The 21,256-nt window shown below is 39.6% G+C and overlaps 1 protein-coding gene across 2 annotated transcripts in view; it reads right to left on the minus strand.

The window, feature by feature from the left end:
* Positions 1-7,317: 7,317 nt before the first annotated feature.
* LOC105013732 (chemokine-like protein TAFA-1) overlaps positions 7,318-21,256 on the minus strand; it is a 44,330-nt gene continuing 30,391 nt past the window's right edge. The window contains exons 3-6 of one of the 2 annotated variants that reach the window (XM_010875480.4): positions 18,221-18,361; positions 14,084-14,208; positions 8,387-8,445; positions 7,318-8,248 (exon numbers count right to left, since the gene is read on the minus strand). In XM_010875480.4, coding sequence (XP_010873782.1) covers positions 8,410-8,445; positions 14,084-14,208; positions 18,221-18,361 — 302 coding nt within the window. In that variant the 3' untranslated portion in view covers positions 7,318-8,248; positions 8,387-8,409. The remainder of the gene's footprint in view (positions 8,249-8,386; positions 8,446-14,083; positions 14,209-18,220; positions 18,362-21,256) is intronic. The other variant, XM_020051403.3, reaches the window with a different exon arrangement.

A 21,256-nucleotide genomic window follows, 5' to 3' on the forward strand; every position in this document is an offset into this window, starting at 1 on the left:
TTCTGCTGCCATCTTTCTCTTTATCTCTCTTTTTTCTTTTCCTTATTACTTTTTCCAACAGTCATATGATGTGTGTATGTGTGATGTTCTGTCTCTGTTTTTAGGGTGACTTCTTAACATTCTGTCAAGGGTCTACAGATGTAAAATAGCCTTTTTAGCTAATTCTGGCACATTTACATTTATGTTTATTAATGTGCATTGCCCCTGTAAATAAAGAAAAACAAAATAAAATAAAAAAAATAACACTGAGCCCCATTCCGAAATGATGGATCTCATTGGGTTCCTCTGTGTCTACCAGGACACACAATCAGTGTGTGACAATGATTGGTTTACAACCATCGATCTCAGGATTGCATACTTTCCTCTCACAATTTAACCCACAGGAAACAAAGGATGTTTCTGAGCTCCTATTTTGAGACGGTAGGCTATGCATTTCTAGGCATCTCTTTGGCCTTTCCCAGTCTCCTTGCACCTGCTCCCAGGTGCTCGGGGAGCCCTAGGACCGATGAGGACTCAGGGTGTAAGCCTACTTCGACTTGGCTCCTAATAGCGGGTTCATAAGTGTGAATAGGTATATGCACACACTTCTGTTCTGTTTGTTGGGGTTCAGAGTGTACTTGGAGAAGAACTGCCTAACTCCATCTCACTGGATTCTGTTCCATGGTCTCAAACAGGACTACGGAATTGCACATTCGTCTCCATGCACAGAATAGGCAAGGGAATGTCTGAGTAATCAGTAGAATATCAAAGACTTAAAATGGGTTTCTTAGCGAGCCCAATTATTAATAGACAGTTCAAAATATGCTGAAGGTTTAAAATGAAATGCAACTTTGTTTGACCTTCGTTGTACTTACGTTATTTACTTGTCATCCTGTATGTATAATTTATAGAACTGAATCAGTGCATAGATTACTGTCAAATTAAAGTCATGACATGATGACGTACAGCAACAATTGTTACACAAACTATTAATGATTCCATGTTTAGTGAATAATGCTGTGAGTCAACATCTGGTATGTAACTGCATGATTCATTCATGACACACTTGATGTCGACAAACGTTTTTAAGATAACTATCTAGAGGCTTTTAAACCATAATAATCTGGTACTGTTTGTAAATGTGTTATTATTTTTGTTTGGCTGATCAAGACTTTAATAATTGATGGAGCCCAAATAATGTGGCGGCCCTAGCATTTTCAGCATGAATGATTTAGATGAAAGCTGGAAGAGGAACCTGATGTCAACTTTAATTAGAATCCAGTTTGGTCTGCATTACCTTGACTTTGAAATCCCAGCATCCCATAGGGAAACAGGGAGACAGTGCCTGGTTTGAGCGGATGTGATTAGACTTGGTAATATCTCTGTGGCTGGCTGCTGCCTGTTGTACTTAGAGAGAATGGCAAACACTAGAGCAGTTTTCTTCACTTTATTTTAGGCTGTGTACAGTCTAAATGTGGTCCCGTGCCATTGTTTTTGTTACCAGTTGTCCACATGGACTATTGCACATTTAAATGTATTGGTGGTGAAGGGATGATTTTCAATTAAATATGTATTGTGGAGCTTTTATAAAATAAGATCAGCCAGCTGTTGTAAATGTTGTGCTCATGAGCCAAAAACGTGTCCCTGTTTTTGCTGTTTTTGTTGTTTACTCTGTAACCCATTTCATATGATATGTTATGACCTGCAAAGATGATCTAAAATGTTACCAATCCATTTAGGAACATACTATTTATTTGGATTGCTTAAGATCCCTCATTCATTCACTTCATATCTGACGCCTCGCGTCTTGGTACTAAAATTAATCTTTATAGATTTTTTTTTAATAGGTGTCGACTATGAAAATCAGTTTCACCCAGTTTGAATATAACTCCTATCAACAAAATTCCGTGGCGACCCACCCGGGAAGGGTTCCCATGGGTAACTCATTGTTGTCCCATAATGCCTCACTTCCGTACTGACAAAGTCAAAGCCGATCAACGTCAGTCATTTTTATTGGTCATGGATCTGCACCCAAATGTGAAACATCAGGCCCTGTGAGTGTGGCCTAGAGTGTGAATAACCGATTTTACGGAAATTGTGCTTTTTCAGAAACTCTTGCATTAAGCTGACATTCAATTATCATTAGTAACACAGTGTTTTTTCCTGACGATTCAAACTGAAATCTTTCCCTGTGCTATTATCCCCTGCATGTTTCAGTCTGAGACTCCTTCCACAACATTAGTTTGGGTGATGCCAAAATCAAAAAGTCCTCAGCGATTGAACCAATCAAGAGTATCAAAGCCCATGATACATTTTCTAAATGTTGCTTTACCCATGTTTGTTCTGGCTCTGCCCAAACCCATCGGTGTCTGGGACCAACCACATGTAACCCATCAGCTTCTGGGATCAATGAGATGGCTTAGCTGTTTTTGCGACTAGGGATCCGTGTAGAGGTACTTAGATCCAGACTCCCTGCAGAGAAGAAAAATCACAACGTTCGGGTAGACAGGTAAATTGTTTGGCAGTGTGAAGGCAGACGTGTTTGACTTTCGAAGAAATCAACCATAGAAACAGAATATTCTTCAACGGCAGGTTTTGGGGAAGAGAAGGAGAAGAGACAAATGAATGAGACAATTGAAAGCTGCGCATGAGTAGTCATTGGTAGGACAAGCAGCCATGTTAGGAATGTAGCTATGCCAGGGCAGCGGGTTAACACCCGTCCTAGATCTTCAGTGACCACTGAGAGTCAGGACCTCAGTTTCAACAGCTCATCTACAGATAATTGAAAATGAGAACTTTTCAAAGTACTTCAATTTTGCAGATGATTCCCTCCATGAGACACAATGCTGCATATCGTGGTTTCACCTTCAACTACTGTAAGGTTCACCCTGTCTCATTCATCTGTTTCAGAGAATCCCTGCAGCTCAGTCTCACCAGCTGGTGTCCTGTGTGCTTGAAAACCCAGTGCAATCTTTGTAGTTTTATGTCTAAATCATCTCTGGGTGTCTATTAAATCATCTTGTGTATTATCTTAAGTACATCTTTAATTATTTACTTCCTTTCGCCACCCTTGGTCCTTGACATATTCTGTTTCAATGTGTGGGTGTTATCATTTTTTTGTGTGAAGATATTTCTTAGTGGCGGTGAGGATGGTCCAGTAGTGGTCTTTTCTTATTATGGAGTCCATGGGATTTAAATATTTAATCTGCAGCATTATTGTTAAGCTCCTGATATTGAACAGTGATTTGATAATGAATTAGCACTCTTAGGTTGTGTGTACAGTATGCATAATACATTCTAATTTGAATACACTTTCAAAGATCTTCCAGAATATAGGATGTAGTGATTTCAGGGTGTCTTTGTTGTGTTTGAGCCACCAGCACAGATGAAGAACATGTGTGAGAAATCAATAATAAAAAATATCCAGGGTGTCTGGTGGTTTTTAAAAAATTTCCTGCCCACTGACTTGTTGATTCCCTGGTGCTTTGTAAGAGAAACATATTTATATAAACTGCTTTATGCTCCATTAGGTATATTTATTGAGCACAATAGTTCTGAGAATATACAGTATATACTCCATATTTGTTTTACTCTCCTTATTATTCATAAACAAAGTAATTACTTCTTTACAATCAGAGTAGGAGACCTAAAACATTTTTTTGCAAACCAGTTAATAGTGATTGTGCTTTCTGACAATTATTATTACAACCCGATGACCAAAAAGTTGTGATGCTGCATAGTACAAATAAAAAAACAATACAATGATGAGCAAATAATTTCATCCATATACAGTGGGGAGAACAGGTATTTGATACACTGCCGGTTTTGTAGGTTTTCCCACTTACAAAGCATGTAGATGTCTTAGGTACTCTTCAACTGTGAGTGACGGAATCTAAAACAAAAATCCAGAAAATCACATTGTATGATTTTGAAGTAATTAATTTGCATTTTATTGCATGACATAAGTAATTGATACATCAGAAAAGCAGAACTTAATATTTGGCACAGAAACCTTTGTTTGCAATTACAGAGATCATACGTTTCTTGACCAGGTTTGCACACACTGGAGCAGGGATTTTGGCCCACTCCTCCATACAGACCTTCTCCAGATCTTTCAGGTTTTGCGGCTGTTGCTGGGAAATACGGACTTCCAGCTCCCTCCAAAGATTTTCTATTGGGTTCAGGTCTGGAGACTGGCTAGGCCACTCCAGGACCTTGAGATGCTTCTTACGGAGCCACTCCTTAGTTGCCCTGGCTGTGTGTTTCAGGTCGTTGTCATGCTGGAAGACCCAGCCACAACGCATCTTCAATGCTCTTACTGAGGGAAGGAGGTTGTTGGCCAAGATCTCGCGATACATGGCCCCATCCATACTACCCTCAATACGGTGCAGTTGTCCAGTCCCCTTTGCAGAAAAGCATCCCCAAAGAATGATGTTTCCATGCTTCACGGTTGGGATGGTGTTCTTGGGGTTGTACTCATTCTTCTTCTTCCTCCAAACATGGCAAGTGGAGTTTAGACCAAAAAGCTCTATTTTTGTCTCATCAGACCACATGACCTTCTCCCATTCCTCCTCTGTATCATCCAGATGGTAATTGGCAAACTTCAGACGGGCCTGGAGATGCGCTGCCTTGAGCAGAGGGACCTTGCGTGCGCTGCAGGATTTTAATCCATGACGACTTAATGTGTCACTAATAGTTTTCTTTGAGACTGTGCTCCCAGCTCTCTTCAGGTCATTGACCAGGTCCTGCCATGTAGTTCTGGCCTGATCCCTCACCTTCCTCATGATCATTGATGCCCCACAAGGTGAGATCTTGCATGGAGCCCCAGACCGAGGGAGATTGACCGTCATCTTGAACTTCTTCCATTTTCTAATAATTTCACCAACAGTTGTTGCCTTCTCACCAAGCTGCTTGTCTATTGTCCTGTAGCCCATCCCAGCCTTGTGCAGGTCTACAATTTTATCCCTGATTTCCTTACTCAGCTCTCTGGTCTTGGCCATTGTGGAGAGGTTGGAGTCTGTTTAATTGAGTGTGTGGACAGGTGTCTTTTATACAGGTAACAAGTTCAAACAGATGCAGTTAATACAGGTAATGAGTGGAGAACATGAGGGCTTCTTAAAGAAAAACTAACAGGTCTGTGAGAGCCAGAATTCTTACTGGTTGGTAGGTGATCAAATACTTATGTCATGCAATGAAATGCAAATTAATTATTTAAAAATCATACAACTGGATTTTTGTGTTAGATTCCGTCTCTCACAGTTGAAGTGTACCTATGATAAAAATGACAGACCTCTACATGCTTTATAAGTAGGAAAACCTGCTAAATCGTTAGTGATTCAAATACTTGTTCTCCCCACTGTATATTTATATATACATATATGTGGATGTTTTCAATGGGTGACAGGTCTAGACTGCAGGCAGGCCAGTTTAGCATTCATACTCTTATACTACGGAGCCATGCTGTTGTAATATGTGCAGAATGTGGTTTGGCATTGTCTTTCAAGACCTTCCCTGAAAAAGACGTTTTCTGGATGGCTGCATATTCTGCCCCCAAACCTGTATATATTGTTCAGCATTAATGGTGCTTTCACAGATGTTCAAGTCACCCACGCCATGTGCACTAATGCACCACCATGCCATCACGGATGCTGGCTTTTCAACTGTGCACTGATAATAAGCCGGATGGTCCCTTTCCTTTTAAGCTCAGAGAACGCAGTGTCCATGATTCCCAAAAATAATTTCACATTTTGATTTGTCAGACCACAGGACAGTTTTCCACTTCACCTCAGTCCATCTTCAATGAGCTTGGGCCCAGATAACGTGGCAACGTTACTGGATATTTTTTAAATCGGGTTTCTTCTATCCATGGTAGAGGTTTAACTTGCATTTATGGATGCAGTGACAAACTGTGTTCACAGATAATGGTTCCTGAGCTCATGCAGTGATTTCCACTACAGAATCGTGTCTGTTTTTAATGCAGTGCCATCTGAGGGCCCGAAGATCACAGCCATCCAATACTGGTTCTTGGCCTTGTCCCTTGCTTACAGAGAATATTCTGGATTCTCTGGATCTTTTCATGATATTATGTACTGTAGATTATGAGATCCCCAAACTCTTATGTTGAGAAATTGTATTCTTAAATTATTGGGCTGAGCAGTCTTTCACAGAGTGGCAAACCCCTCCCCATAATTACTTCTGATTGGGTTTTTATCCCCAATCATGTTACTGACCTGTTGAAAATTGACCTAATTACATGTGAGATGTTCCACCAGGTAATCTTTTTTGCATTTCACAACGTTTCCAGCCTTTTGTTGCCCCTGTCCAGTGGCGTCGTTAAGCCTAGGTATAGCCCCAGATCTTTTATGAATTGCCTCAAATTGACCAAAGAAAATTAAACTAGCACCTGAACTATTCATCTATAATTCCGATTGCATGTTATGACAATGTAGATGTAGTACAAAACCCTGTACTTTCTGTCCCAGGAGGGGCGGGGGTGGTGGGCCAAGCCCCAAAGTTATTGTGATCCTAGCGACGCCTCTGCCTGTCCCAGCTTTTTTGAAATGTGTTGATGGCATCAAATTCTAAATGGGCATATGTTTCAGTTTCAAAAATGTATATTTTGTCTTTCTACTATTTTCTATTGAATGTAGTGTTTAAATGATTTACACATCTTTGCATTCTGTTTTTATTTTCATTTTACACGCCGTCCCAACTTGAAACTGGAAACAGGGTTGTATATCCAGATGAGTGCAATTAGTCTAAATGCATCAGTCATGTGAAAAGAGCAGGTAAGTCACTGATTTTGGTAACATAACTTTTTCAGTCAGACACAAATAAAAAAGTATTTATCAGTCGTTAAATATAGATACTTCAACTCCACAACACACAACGTCTACAGCCTCTGTCTGCAGCTGACAGAGGAGGAGTGAGACATCAGCGCCAGTCATATGAACACACACTGCAGCAAGTCCCAGCCCGGACAATTTAAATTCTTTGAAAAACAATCCTGGCTCAACCCATGTCTGTTTGGGCATAAATGGACAACTCTAGAATTTAACAGAATATATTATCAAGTGCAATTTTCCACAAACAGTCCACAATCATGGTGAAAAAAGTTATTTTCTTACTGATGGAATCTAAACTTTCAACAAATTGATAGGAGTCTCATTGTTTGTTTCTATCTCTTTAACCCAGACAGCCAGCAAGCTAGGTGATTGTGATTGTTGTGCTTTCTGACATTTTTGCAATGCAGAGGCAATTATTTTCCCAAATGTATCTCTTGTAAAGAGCTAATTTGTTGATACTTTAAGTTAGTAGTAAATCACACTGTGAAGCCAATGCAAAATAGATATTTAATGACATAACACACCATATTCACTATTGAAGCACAGGGCAAATACTTTAATAGGCTGTGGAAGATGACACACATGAGGCATCTAAAGGAGTAAAAACTAAACAAACATCCTATGATTTTTGATGAGCAGTCAAGCGTTTGAAGGGTAACTTAAATGATTGTTTTTTTTCTAAGTTGCATGACAAAGAAACAAATGTTACTGAAGGCGTTCAATTACAATTATGGTTTTGATGACAAAAACTTGTTGTATTGGTAAAATTATTCCTTTTAAATGTCAATGTACAATAGCATCCTCACATGACTGTTAACCAATAGGTATGTTTTAGAAATACTAGACCTTTTGACTGTCTAGAATTTAAAAACACATGGACAAAAACAGAAAAGAACAGATCAGCATTTGGAATCATTTACATCTCACCCTCATCATACTGTAGACAATGTTCTTGTTAATGTGAAGAGACTGGAACATGGAATAGTATATACAGAATCCTGAGGCCCCACTAGAAGAACTTTCTCAAAGTAACCCAGAAATGTCTCTATCTTTCTCTCTCTCTCTCTCTCTCTCTCTCTCTCTCTCTCTCTCTCTCTCTCTCTCTCTCTCTCTCTCTCTCTCTCTCTCTCTCTCGAAGAGTCTGTCTGAATTTCGCTGATGCCAGAGAAAGAAAATCTGGGACAGTGGAGGCAGTAGATTCACAGACGAATTATCAGGCGCAGTTCAGATGCAGTACATCCAATTTCCTCCAGGAACAAAAGAGTGTAATCACTAGTTTTTCCACTGGTATCCTTGAGCTGCATCATTCTGCAATACCTTTTGCAGAATTTTCTTTCTGAGAATTCACACCTTTCTATACAGGAAAGTTTTCACACTAAAATTATAATGTAAGCAGGACTTCTTTGTTAGATCCATGGATTGATCTGAAATCAGCAAGAGAGAACACTAAGACATTGGAACACTGCAGTGCATCTATAATGTTAGTTTTGATCACTGAATGCTTCGTGATGAGTTAACAATTAGTAACAGCTCAATAGAAGATAAAACATGTCAAAGCTGACCTGTGCAGTTGGTCCAGCTAAAGTTAAAGGTACCCTTCGCTTGCCGGTTGTTGGGTGTTCTAAAGAAGAAAAGATACATTAGTACTGCTCATTTTCTTGAATCAATACCTTTTGCCTTTGTCTATAAATGGAGATGATTGTGGACTACAGGAAATGGAGGGACAAGCACGTCGCCCATCAACATCAACGTGGCTGAAGTGGAGTGGGTCGAGAGCTTCAAGTTGTTTGACATAAAGTTCTACAGGCGCACCTCTGAGAGCATCTTGACTGGCTGCATCACTGCTTGGTATGACAATTGCCTAGATGGAAGAGCACTTCAGAGGATGTTGTGAAGGACACCTTTTCAATCAGGGCTCTACAGCAGGAAGTGTTTTGAGGTAGGTCCGAAAATGGTCAGACTCCAGCCAACCATCACAGAATGGTCGCAGTACTAATGACTGACAGGCACTGCAACTGGTACGTACACAGAATATGGAGACCTGCCTCATTGGGCTGCGTTGCTTCCTGTGCCTCTATGTGGTTTGTATTTTTCATTTCAGTAAGGTTTTTAAACTAAATAAAGTGATTTATGAAAGTGCAAGATAAGTTTTGCCTATTTACCTGTCACTGTGGTTTGATGCCTTGATTGCCACATTTTATTACCACCATAAAGAAAATATATGTTTAGTTGTCTGAATGTGCTTGAAATTACCTGCTTAATCTCAGATTGTATCAGTTACAGTACCTGTCACATACCAACTTGTGACAGACACACATACAAACACACATACACACACACACACACACACACACACACATTCCTCTCATGAGATGCATCTACTGTTTATCTAGTTCTTTTATCCTTACCTTGATATACATTACCAGTCAAACATTTGGACACACCAACTCATTCAAAGTTATTTTTTACTATTTTCCACATTGTAGAATAAAAATGACATTAAGACATTAAAAGTATGAAATAATACATATGGAGTTATAGAGTAACTACATTTTTTTTTGGACTGATACTGTATATAATTGCTCCTTCCTATCACAACTACAGTGATAGGAATTTAATGCTTGCAATTTTATGCATGCATCATCTGGGCTTATGTGCAACACAAATTAAAATGTAATCCGATGCTACCACGTCTACCAAGTCAATTCCATATTAAGTGTCTCTCAAAAGTATTCACCCCCAGGGACCTTTCCTAATTTTATTGTGTTCCTACATGAAATCAAAACGGATTTAGTCAGGGGTGTTTACAACCGATCAAAACAAAAATATATATATATAAAATTCTAAGTGAAAAATAAAATCTGGAAATTGTTCAAAGGTACAAAACAGGACATAATTGATTGCATATCCTCTTTGTTATGACATCATCCCCTTTGTTATGACAAACCTTCATGAGCTGTGGTGCAACCAGCTGTTTTAGACGTCACATATTTAGTTGAACAGAGTAAATTTTTATGAAATTGTAAAAATGAAATATACAGGTGCTGGTCATAAAATTTGAATATCATCAAAAAGTGGATTTATTTCAGTAATTCCATTCAAAAAGTGAAACGTGTATATTATATTAATTCATTACACACAGACTGATATATTTCAAATGTTTATTTCTTTTAATTGTGATGATTATAACTGACAACTAATTAAAATCCCAAATTCAGTATCTCAGAAAATTTGAATATTACTTAAGACCAATACAAAAATAAGATTTTTAGATGTTTAAGATTTTTAAGATTTTAATGTTGGCCAACTGAAAAGTATGACCATGAAAAGTATGAGCAGCATCCTTGGGGCTTGACACAAGGAATGCGACAGCTGAAACCCATGTCTTGCATATGTCTGTGCATGGTGGTTCTTGAAGCACTGACTCCAGCTGCAGTCCACTCTTTGTGAATCTCCCCCACATTTTTGAATGGGTTTTGTTTCACAATCCTCTCAAGGGTGCAGTTATCCCTATTGCTTGTACACTTTTATCTAGCACATCTTTTCCTTCCCTTCGCCTCTCTATTAATGTGCTTGGACACAGAGCTCTGTGAACAGCCAGCCTCTTTAGCTATGACCTTTTGTGTCTTGCCCTCCTTGTGCAAGGTGTCAATGGTCGTCAAGTCAGCAGTCTTCCCCATGATTGTGTTGCTTACAGAACTAGACTGAGAAACGATTTAAAGGCCTTTGCAGGTGTTTTGGGTTAATTAGCTGATTAGAGTGTGGCACCAGGTGTCTTTCGATACTGAACCTTTTCACAATATTCAAATTTTCTGAGATACTGAATTTGGGATTTTCATTAGTTGTCAGTTATAATCATCAAAATTAAAAGAAATAAACACTTGAAATATATCAGTCTGTGTGGAATGAATGCATACATTATACACGTTTTTGAATGGAATTACTTTATACATTATACAACTTTTTGAATGGAATTACTGAAATAAATAAACTTTTTGATGATATTCTAATTTTATGACCAGCACCTGTATACAGTTAGGTCTGTAAATAATTGGGACACTGACACAAATTTTGTTATTTTGTCTGTTTACCAAAATATATTCAAGTTACAGTTGGATATGGGCTTAAAGTGCAATCTCTCAGCTTTAATTTGAGGGTATTCACTTCCAAATTCAAGGAAGGGTTTAGGAATTACAGCTCTTTAATATGTAGCCCCCTCTTTATCAAGGGACCAAAAGTAATTGGACAATTGACTCAAAAGCTTTTTCATGGAGAAGAAGTGTGGGCTTCTTCATCAATTAAGCAGGTAAAAGTTCTGAAATTGATTCCAAGTTGTGGCATTTGCATTTGGAAGCTGTTGCTGTGAACCCACAATATGCGGTCAAAGGAGCTCTCAATGCAGGTGAAACAGGCCAAATAAAAATCCATCAGAGAGATAGTAGGAACATTAGGAGTGGCCAAATCAACAGTTTGGCACATTCTGAGAAAAAAGAACGCACTGGTGAGCTCTGCAACATAAAAGGCCTGGATGATCGTAGGATCCTTTCCATGGTAAAGAAAAACCCCTTCACAACATGAAGAACACTCTCCAGAAGGTAGACATATCATTATCCAAGTCTACCGTAAAGAGAAGACTTAACGAGAGCAAATACAGAGGTTTCACCACAAGGTGCAAACCATTCATTAGCCTCAAGAATAGAAAGGCCAGATTAGACTTTGCTAAGAAACGTTTTAAAAAGCCAGCCCAGTTCTGGAACAGCATTCTTTGGACAGATGAAACTAAGATCAACATGTACCAGAATGATGGGAAGAAAAAAGCATACCACATCATCTGTAAAACACGGTAGAGGCAGTGTGATGGCATGGGCATGTATGGCTTCCAATGGCACTGGGTCACTTGTGTTTATTGATGAATTGACAGAAGACAGAAGCAGCTGGATAAATTCTGAAGTGTATTGAGATATATTGTCTGCTCAGATTCAGCCAAATTCAGCAATGTTGATATTATATTTTTGTTCAACCCCTTGACTTAAAGCTGAAAATCTCTACTTCAGTTGCATCTAGGTTGTTTCATTTCGAGTCCATTCGGGTAGCGTACAGAGCCGAAATTATGAAAATTGTGTCAGTTTCCAAATATTTCCAGACCTAACTTTATGTAACATTAAGATGTTTCATATAATTTCAGGTTAAATATACCTGCCTCTGGGAAGTCCCACAGTTGGTTCCCACAGTACAATTCCTAACAAAAACTACAGCAAGAAGACAAAGGAACATTCAAACCACCAATCAAGGAAGTATGTAAAAACATATTCAGTGCATTGAATATCCCCAAGGAGCTCAGTAAAATCCATTGTTAGGAAATGGAGAGAACATGGTACAACTGTGAATTGGTCTAAAACAGGCCATCCACAAAAACAGAGTATCTGGTCAAGTTGGACACTAGTTTGGGAGGCCAACAAGAGGCCGATAGCAAGTCTAAAGGAGTTACAGTCTTCCACAGCCAAGGTCAAAGACATTGTGTATACTGCAACAGCCTGGGTGCTTCACAAAGGTGACCTTTATGAAAAAGTTGCAATAAGAAAAACATTCACATCAAATCTTGGTTACAGTTACCCAGGAGACATTGTGGGAAACACTGAAAAGTGGAAGAAGACTACAGTCTGGTGAGACCAAAATAGAGCTTTTTGGACTCAACACTAAGCGCTATGTTTGGTGCAAGCCTAACACTGTGCATCATCCTGAGAACACAACCGCTAGTGTGAAGCATAGTGGTGGCAGCTTCATGATATGGGGTTGTTTCTCTGGGTCAGGGCCTGGAAAACTTAAGGCAAAATGGATGCAGCAGAGTATAGAGACATCCTAGTAGGAAATCTGCTGAAGTCTGAAAGCGACCTGGGACACCGGAGAAGATTCATCTTTAAGCAGGACAATGACTCCAAACATACAGCCAAAGCTGCACTGCAGTGACTTAAAAACAAAAAGGTTAATGTCCTAGAGTAGCCCAGTGAAATCCCAGACCTCACTCCAATTGAGAAGTAGAAAACTCTTATTTGAATCTATTTAGTTTTCAGGTTGTAACACAATAAAATGTGAAAAGGTCAAAGGGTTTCATACTTTTCAAAGCCACTGTACAACTTGATGCTTACATTGGAAAAGTACAAACATTGGATAAATCCAAAGCATGCATCACACAGAATGATCTGGCACTACACCAGGAAAAGTGTAGGTTTATCTGCCCAGACTGCTCCATTGACACTGAATGACTTCTGGCAAATAATAATACATATGACGTGTTTTTGTGGAAATCAGGTGTTCCATCATACACACAGAGTTCAGAATAACCCTGCAATGAGGGCATTCCACACCAGCCAGAGTGGACTGCATTGCATTTCCTCTTCCACTACAAAATTATTCACTTTGAGTGACAATCTATAGTATGGCACAAGAACAGTGGAGTTGTCAAACAACAGAAAGAAAAAAAACAACATTGCTTTTCTGTGAGAGGTGAGCAACAAAAGTGAATACCCCCTTAAGTATAGGGATTGAAATAAGGCCATTCAACCAAAAACATAGCGGTAAATTAGCATAGCCAGACAGGAAACCTGAGTGGGCATTGGTCAGCAATGTATCAGCTGACGCTGGGATTGTTCCTATCACAATATCAGATTTCATACTGACCAATTCATCGCCAGCTTAGTCACTCAATCTAATGTGTGCTGGTCTACTAGAATGCGGGTGCGAAGTTCTGCGAACCCACCCATCACCCGTCTCCACCTGTTTCGTTGTTTCCTTTTCATTGGGGACGACGACGACGACAACCAGTATATTTAACATACTGTACCGTGTAGATAATCTTACACTAGCACAGTTTTCTCGGTATAGATCAGCACACTTTTATATATAACGCATGCTGTGCCACATTCCTACACTATTCTTTGGTGGTTGATTTACTCCCAGTCCTGATACTGTATGGTAAACCAACGCAAAAGAAAATCCAACCCGTGCAATACCCTGCGAACTCCGGCGGATGAGTCGCTGTGTTGCGGATGGCTCTCCACTGGAATGAACGAACTTCTAATGCAACGCACATGGCTCGACGTGTTCTGTCTTCACGAAGCCTCACACTTACAGCAGTGGGCCTACACTTGATTTGATTTTCAAAATATAAGTATTGTTCTGTCAGTGAAAATCAAGCATGACTGCACCTAGCCCTCCTCCAACATGGCTCTGTTTCAAATGGTAATGTGAGGTTATCTTACCCGGGTGGTTTTGATCTTGTTCCCAGTGTAACACATCCAGCCCGAGTTGTCAGGCAGCGTCTTGCACTCTTCTCCCTCCAGGCAGGGTTCCATCTCACACCACCACTTCCCAATTACTATGGATGCTGCAGGCAACAAAGCCATAAGGTGACCTGAGTATGTCTTACCCAGTGGAAAGGAAATATGAGATAGCAGCATGTGACTTGAAGATGGATTGGTTCATTTATCACATTAATGACAAACACATCCCAATTGACATACAAATATCAATGTAACTGTCAAGTCTTCGTTGTCATATGATAGCATCTCTAGATCGGTATGGTGTTATAATCAATCAAATGGCTGATTCCTTGTACCATACATAAAAATCAAAATATCCACATATGCAACTCTAGGTGAAGTATACACATAATTTTATGTATTTCTTTTAAACAAAACCCTCTAATTTCATGGTATCCTATTTGTAGTTATGACAACTCTTATAGGGCTGAGGAGATGGTAAGAATGGAATGTGCATCCTGTTACACATGATCTTCAAAGATGCACTACTTTTAATCGCATTGCTTGTTTAACCAGGAAGTCAGCTGAACCAATGTCCCTGGGGAAACACTGTTAGACTGTCAACCTCAGGCAGCTGACAAAAGCGTGGCCTGCCACAAGAAGCTGCTCAAGCACAATGATCCAAAGAATGTCGTGCCTTCTAACCACCTTTAACCTGAATGGCACTAGGCCAGTTGTGCACCACAATTTTGTGACACAATCTTTATCTTATATTAAAGGCATTTCTTTTAAATCAAAGAGGCAGACAGATATATGGATGTACATAATTTGCTAAGTGAATGAGGAAGAAAAGCTATGACTCTGAAGCCGACCATTTTCTTGCTCTGGAATGATAAAATTGCTTTAAATGCAGGGTAAATGCCCAGAACATCTCAGATCACTAACCAAATAAAATGCCCCATCACCCTGACAGACAGACAGAAGAGACATGAAATATATAAATCTACCAGGAATCTAAAGAAGCACAAAAACCAGTAAGACATTATGTTTTGCATAGGAGTGAATACACTGGCTTTCTAAAGTATCCACCTCCCTTGGACATTTCCACATTTTATTGAATTACAACATTAATGAAAATAATAATAATAAGGAGTTTGAGACAATGATTTTTACAAAATCCATAATGTCAAAGTGTTCAGAAATATGTTCAGATACAAAAAATCAAATTATTGGTTGAAGAAGTATTCACCCTGTTTAGTCAATATTTGATAGAGACACCTCTCAGTTGGAATGAGGTCCTGGCTTTGGCTGGGCCACTCCAGGTTATTTACCTTTTTGTTTTTAAGCCACTCCAGTCTGGCAACATTTTTCGGGTCACTGTCCCACTGGAAGATTAATCTTCTCTTAAGACTCAGATCACTCACAAATGTCAGCAGATTTTCTTCTAGGGTTTTTCTGTACAGTGCTGTATCCATTTCTCTGTACAATGCTGCACCCAATGTCTTGAAAGCTTTCCAGGCCATGACACAGAAAAGCATCCCCACAGCATGATGCTGCCACCACAATGCACGATAGAGAAGATTTATTTTGGCCTCATCAGACCATAGCTCTTTTTTGGACTCATCAGACCATATAATCTTCTCTCATACCTTCTGGCCATATGAACATTTGCGATAGGCCTCTTGGTGGACAGCCTGAATAGTGCCTTCGTCACCAGAATACTCTGTTTTTGTGGATGGCCTGATGACCGATTCACAGCACCATATACAGTACCATGTTCTCTCCATTTCCTAATAACGTACTCTCCATTTCCTAATATGTCTTTACTGTTGTCTGGGGTATAGTTAATGTCTTGTAACTCTGACTGATGCTTTTGAAGAACTTCATTCTGGATTTGTTTTGAATTTTCCTTCGTCTTCATGATGAAGTTTTTGTTAGGTATTGTACAAACCAACTGTGGGACCTTATAGAGACAGGTGTATTTAACCTGAAATCACGTGACCCCACTGTGATTGCACACAGGTGGACTTTATTCAACTACTTATGTAACTTCAAAAGACAAGTAGTTGCACCACAATTCATCCAAGTGTGTCACAGCAAATGGGTTGAAGAAGTATTCACAATGTCAATTCACCCATGCAATGTCAAAAAGGTATTTCTGTAATTAAATTAGAACAATTTATAGTATTTGGAAAAGTCCAAGGAGGAAGACTACTTTCGAGAGCCACTGAATATATACGTTAATATAGGCTGTTACAGGCTTCTATTGGTGCTTTACTAGGGATCTTAAAACCTTGCCTCAACTGTTAACAATCATAACATTTGTAAAGTAACAGTATATTTCCAACAAACAAAATGTTTTCAGTTTAGTGTTTTTTTTCTTCTTCTGTTCGGTGCTTGTATGTGTATGTATGTTTGTCCATACAGTGGATATAAAAAGTCTACATTTAAAATGCCAGGTGTTTGTGATGTAAAAGAATGGGACAAAGATAAATCATGTCAGAACTTTTTCCACTTTTAGTGTGACCTATAATGTGAACAATTCAATTGAATAACAAACTGAAATCTTCGAGGTGTAAAAATTCTAAATAAAAACCTTACAATAACCTGGTTGCATAAGTGTGCACACCCTCTTATAACTGATGATATGGCTGTGTTCACTATTAACCAATCACATTCAAACTCATGTTAAATAGAAGTCATTACACACCTGCCATAATTTATTACACACCTGCACAAATAAAGTTCAGCTGTTCTAATAGGATTTTCCTGACAATTCCTTAATTGCATCTCAGAGCAAAAGCCAGAGAGCTTCCAAAGCATCCAAGGGATCTCATTGTTGAAAGATATCAGTCAGGAGTACAAAATAATTTCCAAAACATTAGATATACCATGGAACACAGTGAAGACAGTCATCATCAAGTGGAGAAAATATGGCACAACAGAGACATTACCAAGAATTGGACGTCCCTCCAAAACGTATGAAAAGACGAGAGGAAAACTGGTCAGGGAGGCTTCCAAGAGGCCTACAGCAACATTAAAGGAATTGCAGGAATTTCTGGCAAGTGGGGCTATGGGGTAGGGTGGCAAGATGGAAGCCTTTTCTTACAAAGAAAAACATCTAAGCCCGGCTGAAGTTTGCAAAAACAAACATCAAGTCCCCCAAAAGCATGTGGGAAAATGTGTTATGGTCTGATGAAACCAAGGTTGAACATTTTGGCCATAATTCCAAAAGGAACACCATACCAACAGTGAAGCATGGTGGTAGCAGCATCATGCTTTGGGGCTGTTTTTCTTCAGCTGGAACCGGGGCCTTAGTCAGGGTGGAGGGAATAATGAACAGCTCCAAGTACCAGGCAATTTTGGCACAAAATCTTCAGGAGTCTGTTAGAAAGCTGAAGATGAAGAGGAAGTTCACCTTTCAGAACGACAATGACCCAAAGCACACATCCAAATCCACAAAAGTGGATTGTCAAATTTCTTTACATCACAAGAACCTGCCATTTTAACAGGGGTATGTAGACTTTTATATCCACTGTACATACTCACCAAGAGGATGTCTTTTGAGGAACAGGGTTTTCATGGTTTGTTGCCAGGAGTCTGACCAAACCAAGGTTATAGTGCATCTATCAATCAATAACAACAACTACTTATGTCTGTCATAGCCCAGACGCAAATCAGAAGAAAATACATAATGCATAGAGAACCACTGCTGTTTATTTAGGAAGTGTATGCCAATTGATGAATTGTGTATGTTCCTCTACATGTTCTTAAGTATATACTTCTGCAGTCAGCTAATCAAAAGATAAGGGAAGGGCAACACCCCGCACGCTCTGCAACCTAGTCCAGCAGATGAGTCACAGCAGTGCTCTTCAAATCTACTGGCCACCTGCTGTGAGATTTGCTATCCCAGTTGCATTCGGGAAATGCTATTGCATATACCCTCAGAATTATATGTATATAATTAGTTATATGATATTGCTTTTATGTAACCCTGCAGGCAATTATTTTAATAACAGTTACATGTGGGTTATATCGGCAGTACCTGTGTGAGTCCAATCAGTAATAGCGCACGTAGACCCCTTGCATCTGCAGTATCTACTGTATGGTGATGGTGTTGGCAGTGGTCATACTCACCGTCCACACAGGATGGCCTGTTCCTGGTGGTCCCTGCTACCTTCCCTGGTAGACAGGAACACTTGACTGTCTGGGATCGTTCTTCAATCTTGTTCTTATTACAGCATCTGTGAGCAGCAATCACCTCACATGTTCCTCCCTCTAGAAAAATAGAAATATGAAGAAGGTTCCAATGTTCAGTACATGTTTTCTTATGTGGTTAAACAAATGTACAGTAAAAAAAGCTGTAGACCTCTTGGTGGCCTTTTAAAGGTATGAATTACCTTATTATCTGTATGTAATCTCGGCTTTATTGCAAAATTAACACACACTAGATTAAATCAATTCATGCAAGATGTTGCATGTTTCTTACACGTGCCACTACCAATACAATCAGTGCACATTAGGTAGACCATATTAATTCTTCAGGGCATTGATTCCACTGCATTGATTCTAGGGCATTGTCAGAAACATTCCACTGGGATGTTGGGCTGTGCTGACTCAATGGTGCCAAACTGTTGCTGCAGACAGGATGGCGTTACATGTACACTGCAGAATGCCCGGTCCATCTTATCACAGAGACACTCTGTTGGGTCGTGGTCTGGAGACTGCACGGGCCATTCAAGTAAACTGGACCGGGAGTCGGATCAAGCTACGTTTTCCGATCAATAATTCTTCACTGCTATTGGTTAGGAGCCTACTGTAGCCAATTCTTCTGCTTAAATGATAGATGTGGAACCTGCTGTGGTCATCTGCAGGAATGGGCCGCCTGTGACAAGGACCGATGAGTCAAGTTTTCCGAGATGCCGTTCTGCACACCAATGTTGCACTGCGCCGTATTTGACTGCTTGTGACCATTTTGTAAGAGTGCAAGATTATGGCTATTCTCCTTCAACCTTTGTTTGGCACACCATTATCTGTACTACACAGTGTTTGTGCAAGAAAACCTCAAGGGGGTGGATTCTGAGATACTGGAAGCATTGTGCCGGCATAGACAATCGTGTAGAACTTGAAAGTTGGTTAGGTCACTCATTTTGCCCATTAAAAAATCCAGTCAAACAGGTACTGAATGACAGTCTGCTCCCTTTATGGTAAGCCAAGGCCACATGACAAACTGTGGGAGTACACAGGACGGCGTACTGCACCGAATGAACTGGCCACTGAGTGTACTGTACATCAGGCCGATATACCGTAAACAAGAGTAAAAGCTGCCGTGCATTATGTGCTTTGATTGAGTTAGGTCCCTGGCATGTGTGATGATGAAGATGCGGTTGAGCCAGTAGTTAAAGATAGATCTATTAGCTGAATAAGATGGCCTGGAAGGCCCCCCATTAGTCTGTAAAAGGTCCCTTGATGTACATTTCAAGAGGTTGGTCATGCTTATTCTGCCTACAGTTGCCATTGTCCCTCTCATCAGACTCACGGGTTGACTCAGGATAGACAGCTGGACTTCATCCCACCTGCTCTGCTCACTGGTCTACCCCCTCATCAAGTATTCTAGGACGCATCTAACAATTGGTCTGTAAACCAAAGATAAGGAATGTTTAAAAATAAGACAGAGGGAAATATGAAACAGTTTCTATTTGGTGGAGTCTGTAAAAACAAACATACCTTGGACACATGAATAATCCAATGTATTAAGTCTGGAAGTTGTTATTACAAAACACGAATTTGGTTATTCTCATCCTATCATCTTACCCTGTGCAACAACCAAACGATTAATAAAATACAGCAAATTACTTTTTTGTAGCCATATATAGATATTTGGATATGTCTTCTAAGATTTTAGGTTTCTTGTGAGTCAAAACCCATATTAACATTTTAAAGAGATTAAGTTCAGGTTGGAGAGGAGTCAGTGTCAGTTTTAAGTTTTAATACAGCAGTCATACTAAAGCCTGTAGAGATTATGTAACATGACCTCCCAATACCCCTGGATGAAAAGAGACCAGACAGCACACACCTTATCTCAGCAGCAAGAAGATTTCATTTATATGTTTTCAGTATGGCTAGAGACTGCCAAATGTTACCACTATAAGTTAGCGTAAAGTTAGGATTTGTGATAGACTTCACCCACCAACTCTCTTTAAGTATAAAATGTTTTTCAGTTTCCATAGTCCATCACCTGTGCCAGCTATCTCAAGTCTGGTTTCAGTCTAGCACAACTCAGAAAGGTCTACAAATAATTGCATCAGTGCTGAGAAGCTCCGTCAGAGACAGCCTATAGGTTTAATTCGTGAAAATAATTGTAATATAGTAATTTAACAATGGTTACTGACTATGTTTAATTAAGGAGAGATGAAGTTGAAGACAGTGTTTCACAATTATATCTCTCTAACCAGATTTCTCAGTAATAGGTTATGGTTTTAAGAGGGTTTTCATGATTCAAGGCTAATAGTTAAGAGATCGTCCTTTGGCAGGAGTTGAGGAGAGACAAACTGCATTTCCAAGCCAGTATTACAACAGGGCATGTTTGCGCAATGTTAATCATGATCTAGCAGTGGAAGCAGTAGGGCATCAGTTAAAACAACAACAGCCCACAGGGGTTTGTTCTTTTTTAATGTTTCTTCTTAGAGTAATTGCATAAGACAAGACCCAGATTCATCCTTTGATCTATTAAAAACCCCACCAGGGCCTACTCAACAGAATCCACTTCATTCGCTGCTTACGTTGCTCGTTGAGAGGAGTAGCAAAGAGAACAGAAGAAGTTTGAGTCTAGATTTGAAAATCATCACCTCTGAAGAATATATTAAAATCAAATAAAAATGCAAATAAGTTAGGCTTGGTTATTTTCAGCTGGCAGGTGTGTTCTGTGGCTTTAAACCAAACTAATATAACTGATGAGCACTGTTTAAGCTCGGTCTGCATTGTGTCGGTTTGTGATTGCCACATACTGCATGCTCCGATACCACATCCCCACACGCACACACACACACACACACTGGCATTGCATGCTCCGATACCACATCTCCACACTCGCACACACACACACACACACTGGCGTTGCATGCTCCGAGACCGCATCTCTGCGTCATGAATATATCAACTGGAGATGGAGAA

This window comes from Esox lucius, chromosome 12, assembly GCF_011004845.1.
Source record: "Esox lucius isolate fEsoLuc1 chromosome 12, fEsoLuc1.pri, whole genome shotgun sequence".
Classification (NCBI taxonomy): domain Eukaryota; kingdom Metazoa; phylum Chordata; class Actinopteri; order Esociformes; family Esocidae; genus Esox; species Esox lucius.